Source organism: Malania oleifera, chromosome 9 (genome assembly GCF_029873635.1).
Source record: "Malania oleifera isolate guangnan ecotype guangnan chromosome 9, ASM2987363v1, whole genome shotgun sequence".
Taxonomy (NCBI): Eukaryota; Viridiplantae; Streptophyta; class Magnoliopsida; order Santalales; family Ximeniaceae; genus Malania; species Malania oleifera.
The window spans coordinates 85,643,798-85,657,167 of record NC_080425.1 but is presented as its reverse complement, the minus strand read 5'-3'; the positions used below and the strand labels follow the sequence as shown (position 1 = coordinate 85,657,167).

Genomic DNA, 13,370 nt, shown 5'->3' with positions numbered 1-13,370 from the left:
TTATTTATTTTTATTAAAATTAAATTCTACTTGGTAATATTTTTTTAGTGGCGTTGGAGCCATGCTGAAGCCTAGCTTCGGGCCCCACCATCGTTCGCTCCTCTCTCTGCGTCTGCGGGAAGACGAGGAGAGAGAGAGCAGAGACGAAGATTTCCAAATCCTTCATCTTCTTCTCTCTACCTTTTCCCCTTCGTCGCGTGTGAACGCGATTTCAGAATCTTCAATTGCTTCGTCTTTATCTTTCTCTCGCTTTGACGATCGCCAACAGTCTCTGGATCTGTCTCTGTTCATACAGTATCCCTCAAACAAACAAATTTTAACGATTCAAAAAAGTTAAAAGAGAAGAGACTGAAATTGAAAAGAGGAATTTGATTTTAATTTAATTTATTCTCTCGTGTAATCCCCCATAACCATTAATTCAAAATGACAATAGCTTTTTCTTTTTCTCTTTTTTTTTTTTTTTGGGAATTACAGAATCAAGCCACTGGCAATGGCGCGATTCGTATCCAGACGAGTAGTTTCGTACACCGGCAATTCCTCGTGATACCTATCGATACCTACAACAGAAAGGTGATCGAGCTCGAAAAGATCAGAGCTCGAGCAACTCGCAGCGTCGTCGTCCTCGTCGTCGTCGCCGTCGTTTTCGGATTCTTGATGTTGATGGAGGTCCAGATCTCGCATCTCGAGGTCGCCTTTCTTCTGATAATTCTTCAAAAAAACCCTCGCCGCTTCCTCCGCCCGGCGATTGTTCTCCATGGTGCGATACCTGACCTCGTCGTTAATGGCGGAATTTCTAACAGTCGCAGTTAGGGCCACGAAACCAGATTCCTCATCACCGTACAAGTTCTTGTGCCCGCACGGCCGAGAATCTTCGTCGACAATCACGCTGACGGGATAAAACCTAACCGAACGCTTCTCCGCCGCCGCACCATTGCTCAATTTCCCCCTCGACGACGGCGTTTTGCTCAAGCAAGACCTCGAAAACGACGAAGCCGACGAACACGTGGAGGTTGAGCCATAAGCAGACTTCGAATTCCTCTCCCAACTCGCGTCGTCGCAGTTCCGAAGCGACGACGACGAGATCTTAGCCTTCTTCGCATTTCCAGCTGTGAAAAGAGAATTAAGAAAGCTCGCGAGCTTACCGCCGGGCGAAATCGGCTGCTTCGCCTTCTTGAGATCTCCGTAAATCTTCAGAGCCTTCGATTTCGTCTTCACGAAACCGCCCTCGCGCTTCGGCTTAGGCAAGCTGTCGAACACTTGAGACTCTGTCCGAGCCTTTTCAGACCGAGAGGACCCGCCGGTACGCACAGGCTTCAGCTTCTTTACATCGAAGAAGCCCGAAGATCTGGAACCGACTCCGTGAACCGATTCCGCCTCCGAAGACGAAAATCCTCCGCCGCAGCTAGATTCCGAAGAGCTCGACGAGGAGTGAGCCAACGGGTGTGCATGACGCTCGCGGTCACGGCGCGGTTTCGCCTCGAAGTCCGCCGCCGTCGCCGTCTGCCGGCAGACGACGACCTTGTCGCCGACCTTCTTCTCCATCCATTTCTCGATCATGATGGCTCGGCGAAGCCTCGCCATTTCTTCTTCTGCCTCCAGAGCGGTGACAGCACTCTGGCCGCCATGGCATGAGTAGTTCTTCTTCCTCATGGTGTCTGATCTGTAGAGGAGGAGTTGCTCCTGTCGGTGACCTTCGTCGGCGTCGATGGAGCGGTAAATGGTGTCGAGAAGGGTGGACGAGAAGGACGGGCTGTGGGTATGGTGATCGGTGGTTGGCTTGCGAAGGCGATCTTCTCGTAGGGATTGATGCCAGTGCCTGTCCATGTCTTTATAGGGGAAGAAGAGAGAACGAATATGAGAAGGGACTTGGAAGTAGTACACAAGGGGTTTTGAATGATGATGGGTTTTCTTTATTGTCCGCCGGGTGAGCGTCAAAAGCTGTTAAAGGGGATTAATGGAAGCAAACAGCATCATGTGAAAGAGCTCAGAGAGAATCGGGGGAACTGCAGACAGCTCTGCAACAGGCTCATTTCCTTAGCTTCCTCTTTCTCTCTCTCTCCATTGTTCTTTTTCTTCTCTGGGCGCGACTGAGAAGGAAACAAATCAAGCGGACACAGTCATTGATGCATGCTTGATGATTTAGAGAGAGAGAGCAATGAGAGCAGAATCCACGCCTGGGAGAGAGAGAGAGAGAGATGATTGGGAGGGGAGAATTGTGTGCTGCCCCCTCTCTCTTATATTCGCTACTAGACGGCCCCACGCGTGCAGCTTAGTCCCAGTTGGAGGGCTGCCAGGTTGGCAGCAGCTGATGTGGCATTTTACGTATTTTTGGGTAAATATAGACGGTATATTTAAATTTCTAATGCCACTTAATGGGATCCAAATGAGTCCAAAATTTTGAATTTAAAACCTGCTTCGATTTAAAATTGTTAAATCTAAACTTATTTTTACTTTAAGTTTCTAAAATTTTAAGTTCGAAGTTCATTAAACATGATTATGAATAAATATTACATATATAAAACTAATATAAAAGTCAAATTTGATTATTTAAGCTACTCATCAAATACCCATACCATAATTCAAATTTTAGTGGAAAAAATTATTCAGTGAACTTCTTTCTTTATGTGTCTGTGTTTCTATATTTTAGACATTAAACATGTAATAAATTGGTCTTACATTCATTAATATCATAAAAAGAAAGATCTATTTTTACATGTTCAAAATTTAAGAAATAAGTAGAAGGAATTTTCTACTGAATAATTTTTATTTGGATAAAATCACATCAAGATGAATTGTAGAATACAAAATTAAGGTCGAGTAACTTGTAACCTGATTTGCCGCACATAAATATAATAATGTCGTTGTTGGTATGTAAGGACTAAGGGTGTATTTGTGCAAAAGTATGTAACATGTGATATAATAATAGATCTATTTTTAATATAATAATGCGGATTCGACAGATCAACATAATAATCTTATAAATGTTAGTTTGTCACATGTAGTAAACAGGATTATATTAAATTACTAATATTGTGGAAATTCATTTACATTATATTTTACTTTTACTTATAATCATATAAGTAATCAATATTATGATTTTGTCTTTTTAAAAATATTGTAAAATTTTGATTCGGTAAAAATAGTCATAATGACCATTAAAACCTTGGCCTTAGTCAAAAATGGATTAGTCTCAAATACTTATACCTTTAATGTACCAAAAAAAATCATAATTATCTTATGGTGTGATTGTCATATTTTTCTTTAATTATTAAAGTGTATGCAATTTAAACTTGCATTTTTTATTTGAATTCATTTTGCTTTGGATCATCAATTAGTTTCATTTTTTAAACAAAAAAAAAAAAAACATAAGAAGTTAGCAAAATATGTTAGGCTAATTATAAATTATTTTGAAGACTTCCGAAATTGAAGAGAAGCCTAATGGCCCACTTGTTTATGTTTATGGATAAAAGTTATCCATTAGAAGTAAAGATGTCCTTAGGCTATTGCTTGTTGTTTAGGACTATTCCAAAATTCTTGTTTTCACTTTTTTGAAACTTCCAAAGTGTGATTTGTTGGGGGATAATCCTGAAACAATAATCACACACGAAGAAAAATAAACAAACACAATCACAATGGAACACCGGATTTACGTGGTTCGGTCCAAACTGACCTACGTCCACGGGAGCACACACCACTGCACTATAAACTGGGAGAAATATAACAAGGAGGAGGAACCGCACTGCTCCACTCTACTCTCTCTGTCTCACACTCTCTAACTCTCTGCACTGCACAATATAATACTCTGCACAGCATACAAAGCTCTCCACACTCTCTGCTCTCTACACACAACACATCACTCTGTTCTCTCTGCAACACACCTCACTGCATACACCAACATTCACACCTCTCACAACTCACTGCTACACACACACAGCTTACTCTCACTTGCAACACACTCTGCGCACAACTTCACCACAACATACACACACAACACAGCCACACCTTGCTGCACATATATATATACACACAGGGAGGAGTGAAAAATCAAAGACAGTGGCTTGCAATTTCAGCAAAGTCTGCAGAGCAGGTGGCCGCCATTCTTCAATGTCAACATAGGCTGCATGGGGAGGTGCTGCTGCCGACGGTTCCACACCAGAATTCCCAACATGATTATTATGGATATAGCAAGTATTAGGCCAATGCATCTCGTGCTTGGCCAAATAGTACAATATTACATTGATTGAGAGGTTTCAAAAGAGACGAATTGAAAGATATTGTAACTTATTTCTTTTTTCTTTTTATTTGAAGTTTAAATTATTTCAGGTCTTTTCTACTCTCAAGATTTAAACTTGAAATATGATAAATATTAGTCACTAGAATGTATCGTTGGAAGTTGTGAATCGGACACTTACAATAATAGCATTGATAGTATTTATAGAAGATGTCTAATGAACTGAGCTTAGGACTTTAATGGTGGAAGATTCAAGTTCAAGCCTTAGTTGAAGATGGAGAACGTATAGAGTTTGAAATTCGTTACCTCTCATTATATAACCCAAGCCCAATAAACCTCAACTGGATGGAAAAAGAATGCGTTTATAGCACATGCATCCTCGATCTAAAAAATTGTAGGAGTAGACTAGTTAAATAAAATAATTATTTTATGATTCGTATGGAGAACGACAGACCATAGTTGAATTATTTATTCATATTTGTTTTATTCTGCGTTTTAGTGCTTTTAGGCTAAAGTGCCTAGCATAAGAAAATAAACTAAATTTGGCCCATATGCAAGGGCTATATATAGACTAAGAATCAATCTAATTCTACATGCATGTAAAATGTATTAAAAATTGAACATCTGTTAATTCTATTATTGCTATAAGAGTACTTTTGACCTGAAAATCAAGATGTTATAGATATTATGCTTGGAAGACTAAATGGGGAAAATTTTGCTATGAAAGGAACCAAATTTATAGCGGCTTCAGCCTATCAAGCCGAAGTTACAGTTATTCGGAAAGCTTTGATCCGTACAAAAATGGAGGGATGGAGTAAAGCTCTAATTCTTTCTTATGCAAAAGGGATGGTTGATGGAATCAACAACAGGTCGTGCTCTCCATGGAAGGCTCGGCCAATTTTGGAGGATATCTGAAAATTTAAAAATTAGTTTCCAGTTTGTCTTTTTAGTTTCATTAGAAGAAAACGTAACTCTCTTGCCTACTATGTGGCCTGTTGTGCATTGGCAGCTCCCAGAAATTATTAAAACCCCTTCCTCTCATCTGCTGACTTGTAAGGATAATTTTAATCTTACCTTTGGGTAGGATTATGCTGCCATGATTAATGAATCCTTATTTTCAAAATATGTAAGCCAAGAGTTTTAACTTAGCCCAGTCAAAATCTAAACTAGGAGGGAAAATGTTTGCACTTTTAGTTTTAGTGTTAAAGAATTAAGGGATGGGTAAAATGAATTTAGAAATTGAAAGGAGAAATGGGAGGCACGGACACATTGACAAAAATACACCAACAACAAGTGACAGAGGAGTGGACCAATAACACATGACTGCATTGATTTAAAAAAGAAAGAAGAGAAAAAAGACAACACATGGAATGTGAAGTAGAGCGGTGGAGGGAGAAAAGCCAAATCCCATTTAATTTGTTTACCTTCTCAACTTCCTCTAATGTCACACAACACATGCATGCTTATGCCTTCCCCTTCACATGAAATATTGAAGTGACGCAAGATCCTACTTTTCCCTTCCAACCAAAGCTAATTCCATAATTGTGTATCATCATACTCCTTCCCCCTCTTTAAAAATATATTTGAAAAGAAAAATCTACTTTAGCTAATACCCAACATTCCACTCCATGCCCATTGCTCCCTCCTGATTTCCACACAAACACATGTTTATGTGTGTGTTTTTCCCTTGCTTAGGAGCATAATTGTTAGGATGTTTACTCTTTATATGTATGTTGGTAAGGGTAATTATTTGGTTGAAAAGAGATTAGGTCAGTCGGGGTGCTAATTGTGTAACTAAGAGGGCATCCTTATAATTAAGGGAGAATTATACAGGGCAGCTATTTCTTCACATATCTGTATGTTTATTTCTTAAATTCTAAATAGGTTGAATATGAATCTCTCTCTCTCTTTATATGTGTGATATTAATGAATGCGGGATGCATTTATCACATGCTTAATATAAAAAATACAAGCACGCAAATATGAGAAGGAATAGCTTGATCACTTGTATAATTTCTCTTTATGAGGGAAATAAGCATAGTTAGTGATATGCTAATTAATTGTGTGACTAGTAGTAGTATCTTTTAAAGAAGGAGCAAGTCATGATCAAGTTAATCATGCGTTGACCACGTACGTGACTTCAGCAAGTTTGGGAAGTACGTTGAGAACTTTGTGCGCCAAAGGAACTATCCTAAAATATGAGTAGAACTAGACTATCGAATTAGGGTTCACCACATGCCCTAAAGGTGTCATATATAGACAACTATTAATTCCCTAGGGCCAAAAGCATCAAGAGAATTGGACAATGCTAGAAACTCGGTTACAAAGGTCTACCACATGTCATCTCAAAAAGAAAATGGGTGTAAGGAGGAAGTAATCAGCCTAAGCAAGATTGAAATCTCTCATCTCTTAATTTGTCCCTTCGTTTTCATCTTCTTTCCATATTCTCCCAAAAACCCTCTACTGACTAGCTTGTGCATCAAAGAGATCTTCTATAAGCCACCGAAACCCTTCCTTGAGGCTTATCTTACTCTTATATTACATTACAACTTCTTGCCCAAACAAGTATAAGTAACTACTTTTAAACTAGATTGCTCTTTTATTTGTCAAATTTAAGCAGTGAACAACCACAAGTGCTAATCAAATATGTTATGATGGTCTAAGGTAAAAGGCTTGTTTCCTCACTATCCCACTAAATTGGGTTTGGGTCAATTTTCTATTCACCATAATATTTCATATTTCCTTTTATGTTTCATTTTTTTTTTTGATTTTTCAAACATGGAAATGAGCTTACAAAGTTTATAAGTTCAAATTGAAAATTTTTAAATACTTAAAAATAGCCATCACAAAACAATTAAATTTGCATGTTTAGTATTAAGTAACACAGAAATTTTGCAAATATTTATAGATTTTTAGTGTATCACTAATTTTCCTGTGCTCATCGACGAGTAGATCCCGAGAGTAAGGAAAATTCAGAGTTTCTGAGATACCGAGAGCAGAATAAGGGACTCGTCGATAAGTAGTCGTACTAGTCGACGAGTGGCCTTCTCTGTCTCATCGACAAATGCCATATTTTCATTGACAAGTGTGCCTAGGCTGCAAGAAAATATTTGAATTTTGAATTGAAACGTTGGGGTGGTTAGGAATTCGGAGGGAAACTTCCGAGAGAGTCTCATTTATGTTCTTCTGGGCGTGTATTGACAGAAGAGAGAGATCATTATGAAGTGTATTGTATACTTTGACATTTCTTAGTGAAATTATTGTGTCGATTGCCTCTGTGGATGTAGGCTTTGCCAAACCACGTTAATTCTCATATTGATTCTTGTTGTTTCTCATTTATTAGTTGTGTTTCATTTGCTTGTTGTTGTTTTACTTATTCCACTGTACATCCTTTATTAGATCATTATTACAACACGTGTGGAGGGTGAGGGCAATGGTCACTACTCAAAACATGTATAAGTGAAATTTTAAAAAATAAATAAATAATTGTATAACTACCCCGCCCTATCCATTTTTTATTGTTCAATAAGCTCTAGTATTGGTAATTAATACAATAATAACAAATCAGTTCTTAAGTCCCACTAAATGAGATTGACTAAGTATTGATAACAAATAATATTTAAAAGTAATATCATAGTCATTAAAAAAAATTGTTTCAAAAAATAAAAAATAAAAAATGACATGGCTCACAACTGATTATATGTCTCGCTTCTATGATGACGTTTTGCAAAATCGATCACTTACTAAGAAAATATATATTAAAAAAAACTCCTCATGCATAGTTCTACCACACCGTACATAAGAGCTATATATGTCAAATTAAATCATCATGCTGCCCAAAACCTTTTCTCTTATTTAATAGAAAAGGCGATCCCCTCCCCCATTAATTAATTAAAATGGGACTTGTTGTAAAAGAGTAGCTTTTTATTATTATTTTCTTTTAATTGAAATGAAATATACATAGAGATTTTGGCTGGCGAGGAGATGAAGTGTGAAATTTTTTATAATAATAATAACAAAAATGATAAAGAATGGTACAAAAGCATGCATGCAGAAGGCTCAGTCATCTCTCTCTCTCTCTCTCTCTCTCTCTCTCAATCACATCATTTGGTTACCATCTCATTTTCGTTCTTGATTGGTTCACAATTTGACACTGCAGCATTACCCTCATGATTCTCATTCCTACTTTTTTTTTTGTTAATTCACATTTCCACATATGGATCTCTCTCTCTCTCTCTCTCTCTCTCTCACACACACACACACACAGAGTAGGCAAAACCCACAACCCAAATTAATCAGTCAAAATGTTTGAAAATTAAAAACTAAATATGATGTTGATTCAACATAGGATGCCTCATTTCATGTATCCATGGCATGGATATTTTGAATTCTTATGCCTAACTCAATAAATGCATATATTGATGTGTTTTTTCTGTGGTACAAGCTCAACTCGATGCAACCCGATATCAAGCCATTTATATTGTATTTGTTGCGGCCAATAATTGATCGGGTTAACCAAATCGATCATGACCTCAACCATCTCCTAAGAATCAAGAAGAGGAGACTTACAGAACTCATGATATACGATTCACATAATCACTTCAATATCTAAATTAGGATATTTGAAAAGATTGAATTATTATAACAGTAAAAGAATAGTCTTATCTCTTCTTAGAGTATCTCTTTTATAATCATGAGACGCATACATTTATTGAATTTTATATTTATTAGTCAATTATTTTGATGGTGGAGGGTTATTTTTTGATTTAAGAATATTTATTGAAAAATAATTATGGTGTCTTAATTTCTGCCTCTTAATAGTGTACTTTATTAATCTTTTTTTTTTTATTACATTGGAACTCTAGCCACCAACAAGCCCTTCGAATCCTCTGGTGCGGCACCAAACCTACGGATCAACGTCTGCCCCCTAGGTCTTACTGATCAGGTAAAGTCCGGAATGCGGACACGGCTTTCGTGCATCAGTTGGACGTTCAGCCAACCCGACCCCCGGGACACATCTTCATTACCATCCACGGTCACCGCTGGCTCACAAAAAACTCTCACCATCCATGGTCCCTGCTAACTCACAGAGCGAACTCTCACCATCCACGATTCCCGCAGGCTCACAGAATAAATTCTCACCATCCACAAATACCACTGGTTCCGTGAGTGTATCAACCTGAAATTAAACCCCCGATACTCTTTTTTACGTGCTGATGCATTTCCACCGCGCTATGCCCGTGGGGGCGTGTACTTTATTAATCTTATTATTATAATTGTTATTTTGTCCTATATCAGTATTCGTGAGTCATATATTTATTAATTATTTTACTAAGATTTGGATGATTTATTTTTTATAAGCTTGGAGTTGGATGCATTTGATAACACTAAGTTTGATCTTAGCTATATGTACATAATCTGTGGATACGAATTTTGATATTGAAGTTAGGTATGTTTAAGGTTGCATTTGGGATTGATATAAAATTGATTTTATGCTTTCGACTTAAAATTCTCTGAATTTAAAGAATTTTTAATATAATTTGTATTCAATTTTTTAAAATCTTATCTAAATTGTAAATTAAAATAAAAACTTAAAGTACATCAATCAATTTGTAAGCACTAAATGGTGGGTTTTACTAGTGAAATTTTTGTAGGGAGACTAAAATTTGGCACAGAAATTTTACTCACAGATATATGACCGACCATATGAATTCAACATCTACAAAATATATCACATCAATTTGGTTACCATCACAAAGTGAGCTGTTAATTTCCAAAGAAGAAGGCCGTGTTTGGGGGGATGGATGGATTCAATCTAAAAATAACAGCATTAGTTTCGTGCAATAAAAGGGGGAGAGCTAGGGAAATTTATTCAAAAGCAGTGAGTGACCCAGTCCTAACCTCAGCCAACTGGACGGCCGAAAGGCACCGATGAGTGATGAGGGGATATGAATATCTTTTTCGTTTGTTCACAGCAAAACCGGAAGTTATGTAGGAGGTATGAGGATCGGAGGAGCCCATAGGTGGACTTAGTATACATGGGTTATGAGTGAGCACTAATTTGACCCAAAAGCTTAAATTTATAAGGTTTTAAACTCAACCATACATATAAACATCCATCATCCACTTAATTTTTTCAATGTGTGATAAATTTACAAGTGGAATTCTTAACAATTTTTTCCTCACTTGTGAATTCCAACTACTCCCTTTTAAACGAAAAATGTCTCCCTTATAGGAGTAAACTCAATTCTTTAATAGTTACTCAAGTGGGTCTTACCACCGCGCTTTACGTGCCTCGGATTGCATTTCACGTGCCTTTGAATCAATCCTACCTCTCATGTTTTGACCCTATTCAGATCCATCTTTCAAGCCTAAATGATCCTTACTGGTCTCGGTCACACACTTGGTCCTGCAATTATTAGCAGGTCAGGAAAATTAGTTTCATATCTTGACTTTTTTTTTTATGACATCGCTCACTTAGAGTTATGAACCGTCAGCTTTGATACCACTTGTTAGGACCGAAGGAATCCATGGGTGGCTTTATACATATGGGTGAGCACCAATTTAACCCAAAAGCTTAAGCCTATTAGGTCTTAAACTCAACCATGTATATAAACACCCAGCATCCACTCAATTTTTTTAATGTACGTGGGACAAACTCACAAGTAGAATTTTCAATAGGAACTTTCCTTCACGTGTTTGTGTACATGTATTTTAAATGTTAAACATGTAATAAATTGGTTCTACACTCGTTAATATCACAAAAAAATCTACTTTTAATAAATATATAATTTAAAAAATAAACACAGACACGTGCAAAGAGAATTCCCCTATATAATTTCTCAAAGAGAACCTAGCTCCTTATCCTCTTCTTCTTTTCTCTTTGTTTAGAAAATATTTGTCCATAGCATTAATACTAGTAGGAGGTGTCACCACCCCACCATGGGCTAGCTTTGGTTCATTCCCTGCCAAATTACTAGTTTCTGGTCATTAATTTGTTCTAAAGATTTTTGGGTGAAAAATACTTGTCAATCCTAAGCATTGGAGAAAGTACAAGATACTTTTTGAGATTTTAAAAATCACAAATATTTTTTCTAAAGTTTTACAAATCTCACAGACATCTCTTGAGATTTATCAAAAAGAGCTACCATTAAACTCATTTCATAGTTGACAAAAAAAACAGTATTTTGATAACTATAAGTAAGGGTGAGCAAATGGTCGATTCGGCCAAATTCGGTTAATTAACCGAATTAACCGAAATTTTCGATTAATGAGAACTGTTAACCAAACCAACCGAATAGAGGGGTCTCATAGAACCAAACCAGACCGAAGTACCTTTTCGGGTAATTCAGCTAACCAAATTTAACCGAATTAATTTAAAATTAATTAATAAAAACATAATATAATTGTAGATTTTTTTACCAAATACTAATTAACATATTAACAAATTAACATATATAATTTATATTTAAATTTTAATTAATTATTAAATCTGTTATTTCGGTTGACCAAATTAATATTCCTCTTAACCGAACCGATTAATTGATTAACCGAACTTTGTAAAATCATAATCGAACCGACCGATCTTGTGTTTTTAAACGAATCGAACTAACCAATTTCGATCGGTTAATTCGGGTTTTCCCGAATTATGCTCACCCCTAGCTATAAGTATTCAATTTTGAATATTTTAATTTCATTTTAATTTGACAAGTAAATCTAGCTTGTTCAATTCATCAAATTGTATGATAGTTCTTAAAAGTTATTTAATTGTCAATAACATTACTTCACAACCACTCATTTACTCGAGTAAAACAATGGTAATTTGAACCTCATTAAGTAAATGATAGACTCTTAATGGTCTTTAATTTTGTAATCGGCCACATGTTTAATAAACCTTTTTGTTAATAGCAAATTACTTTTAATTGAACTAGAGATCCTTCATATTATTGATTTGACCTGTTCAACATTTTCACTTCCATAAATACAGACTATATAATGTTTTATTTCTTACATGCCTCACCCCTCCTTATTTCTCCAACTCCATCTCACATACACCAAAACCTTATTCCAATAAATATAATATTCAAAACTCATTTCAAAGATCCAAAATATTATTTAGTATTTAACAATAAATACTTGCTATGAGTTTGAGAGCTTATATTTTAAGATTTGGACATGAATTTATATGCATTTGTACAAAATTCTATAAAAAAATCATATTAAATTTTGTTCAAAAAATTCAAAATCATACAAATTTAAATTCAAAACTTGAAATATATGCTCTCGATCACAATTGAGTTTTATCAAACACTCTTGATGCGTTGATTTGGATATAATTCCAAGATTTTAAGTTCGATTTTTTACTTATAATTTATCTAATAAATTATAAAATATATATTATATATAGTAATGAAAATGAACTCCACAAGGGACCAATGGCAGCCCCTTCTAAAGACTTCTTACAATCTCACAGAGATTACATGCATTAATTTACATGATCAGTGCATTAATTGTAGCGGCGTAATTAATAAACAGATAGAAGTTTAGAGAGAGAGAGAGAGAGATGATACACATGGAAGCAGCCCTGAGATGCACAGCACAATGATTGCACTCGTGCAGCTGCCACCATCCTTCCAACTTTTTTCTTTTAGTTAGTTTACTTTATTTCAATTTAATTTTACTGGGTGTATTTAATTAGTAATTAAAACCAAAATCAAAACATTCCTGACTCCATTGATGATTCAATAGATAACCATGGATTAAGGGAAAGGCAATGTTTGGATAGAAAGAAAATTAAAGAAAGAGGGAGAGAGATTTAATTAATAAATTGAAACAAGTGACCCAAAAAAATACTATGATCAGAGAATGTGCGAGTGCCTTGCTCTTTTTCTTCTTCTTAATTACTTCCTTTTCCTCACATGCTCTCTCTCGCTCACACACATTTAAAGATCGATCAATTGGGCATAGAAATAAAGTGGATGAAAATTGAAAATTAAGCATGCAGATAGTTGAGAGATTGCTTTCAGATAAATCATGGGGTTGATTTTTTTTTCTCTCTCTTTAGGATTGATGGAGCCCTGCACTGCAATATGAAAGATGGAGGAAGGAGATTCTATTCATATCAAATGGAATGGCGTCA

At 36.0% G+C, this 13,370-nt stretch overlaps 1 protein-coding gene across 1 annotated transcript; it reads right to left on the bottom strand.

Annotated features, from left to right (window-relative positions):
• Positions 1 to 354: 354 nt before the first annotated feature.
• LOC131164488 (protein BIG GRAIN 1-like A) lies at positions 355 to 2,358 on the bottom strand. Its single transcript, XM_058121720.1, has one exon. The coding sequence runs from the start codon at positions 1,822 to 1,824 to the stop codon at positions 469 to 471; it is 1,356 nt and encodes a 451-aa protein (XP_057977703.1). The 5' UTR covers positions 1,825 to 2,358; the 3' UTR covers positions 355 to 468.
• Between the last annotated feature and the right edge of the window lie 11,012 nt (positions 2,359 to 13,370).

Coding starts and splice junctions, on each gene's coding strand:
- LOC131164488 (XM_058121720.1), bottom strand. CDS start 1,824: ATGGACAGGCACTGGCATCAATCCCTACGAGAAGATCGCCTTCGCAAG.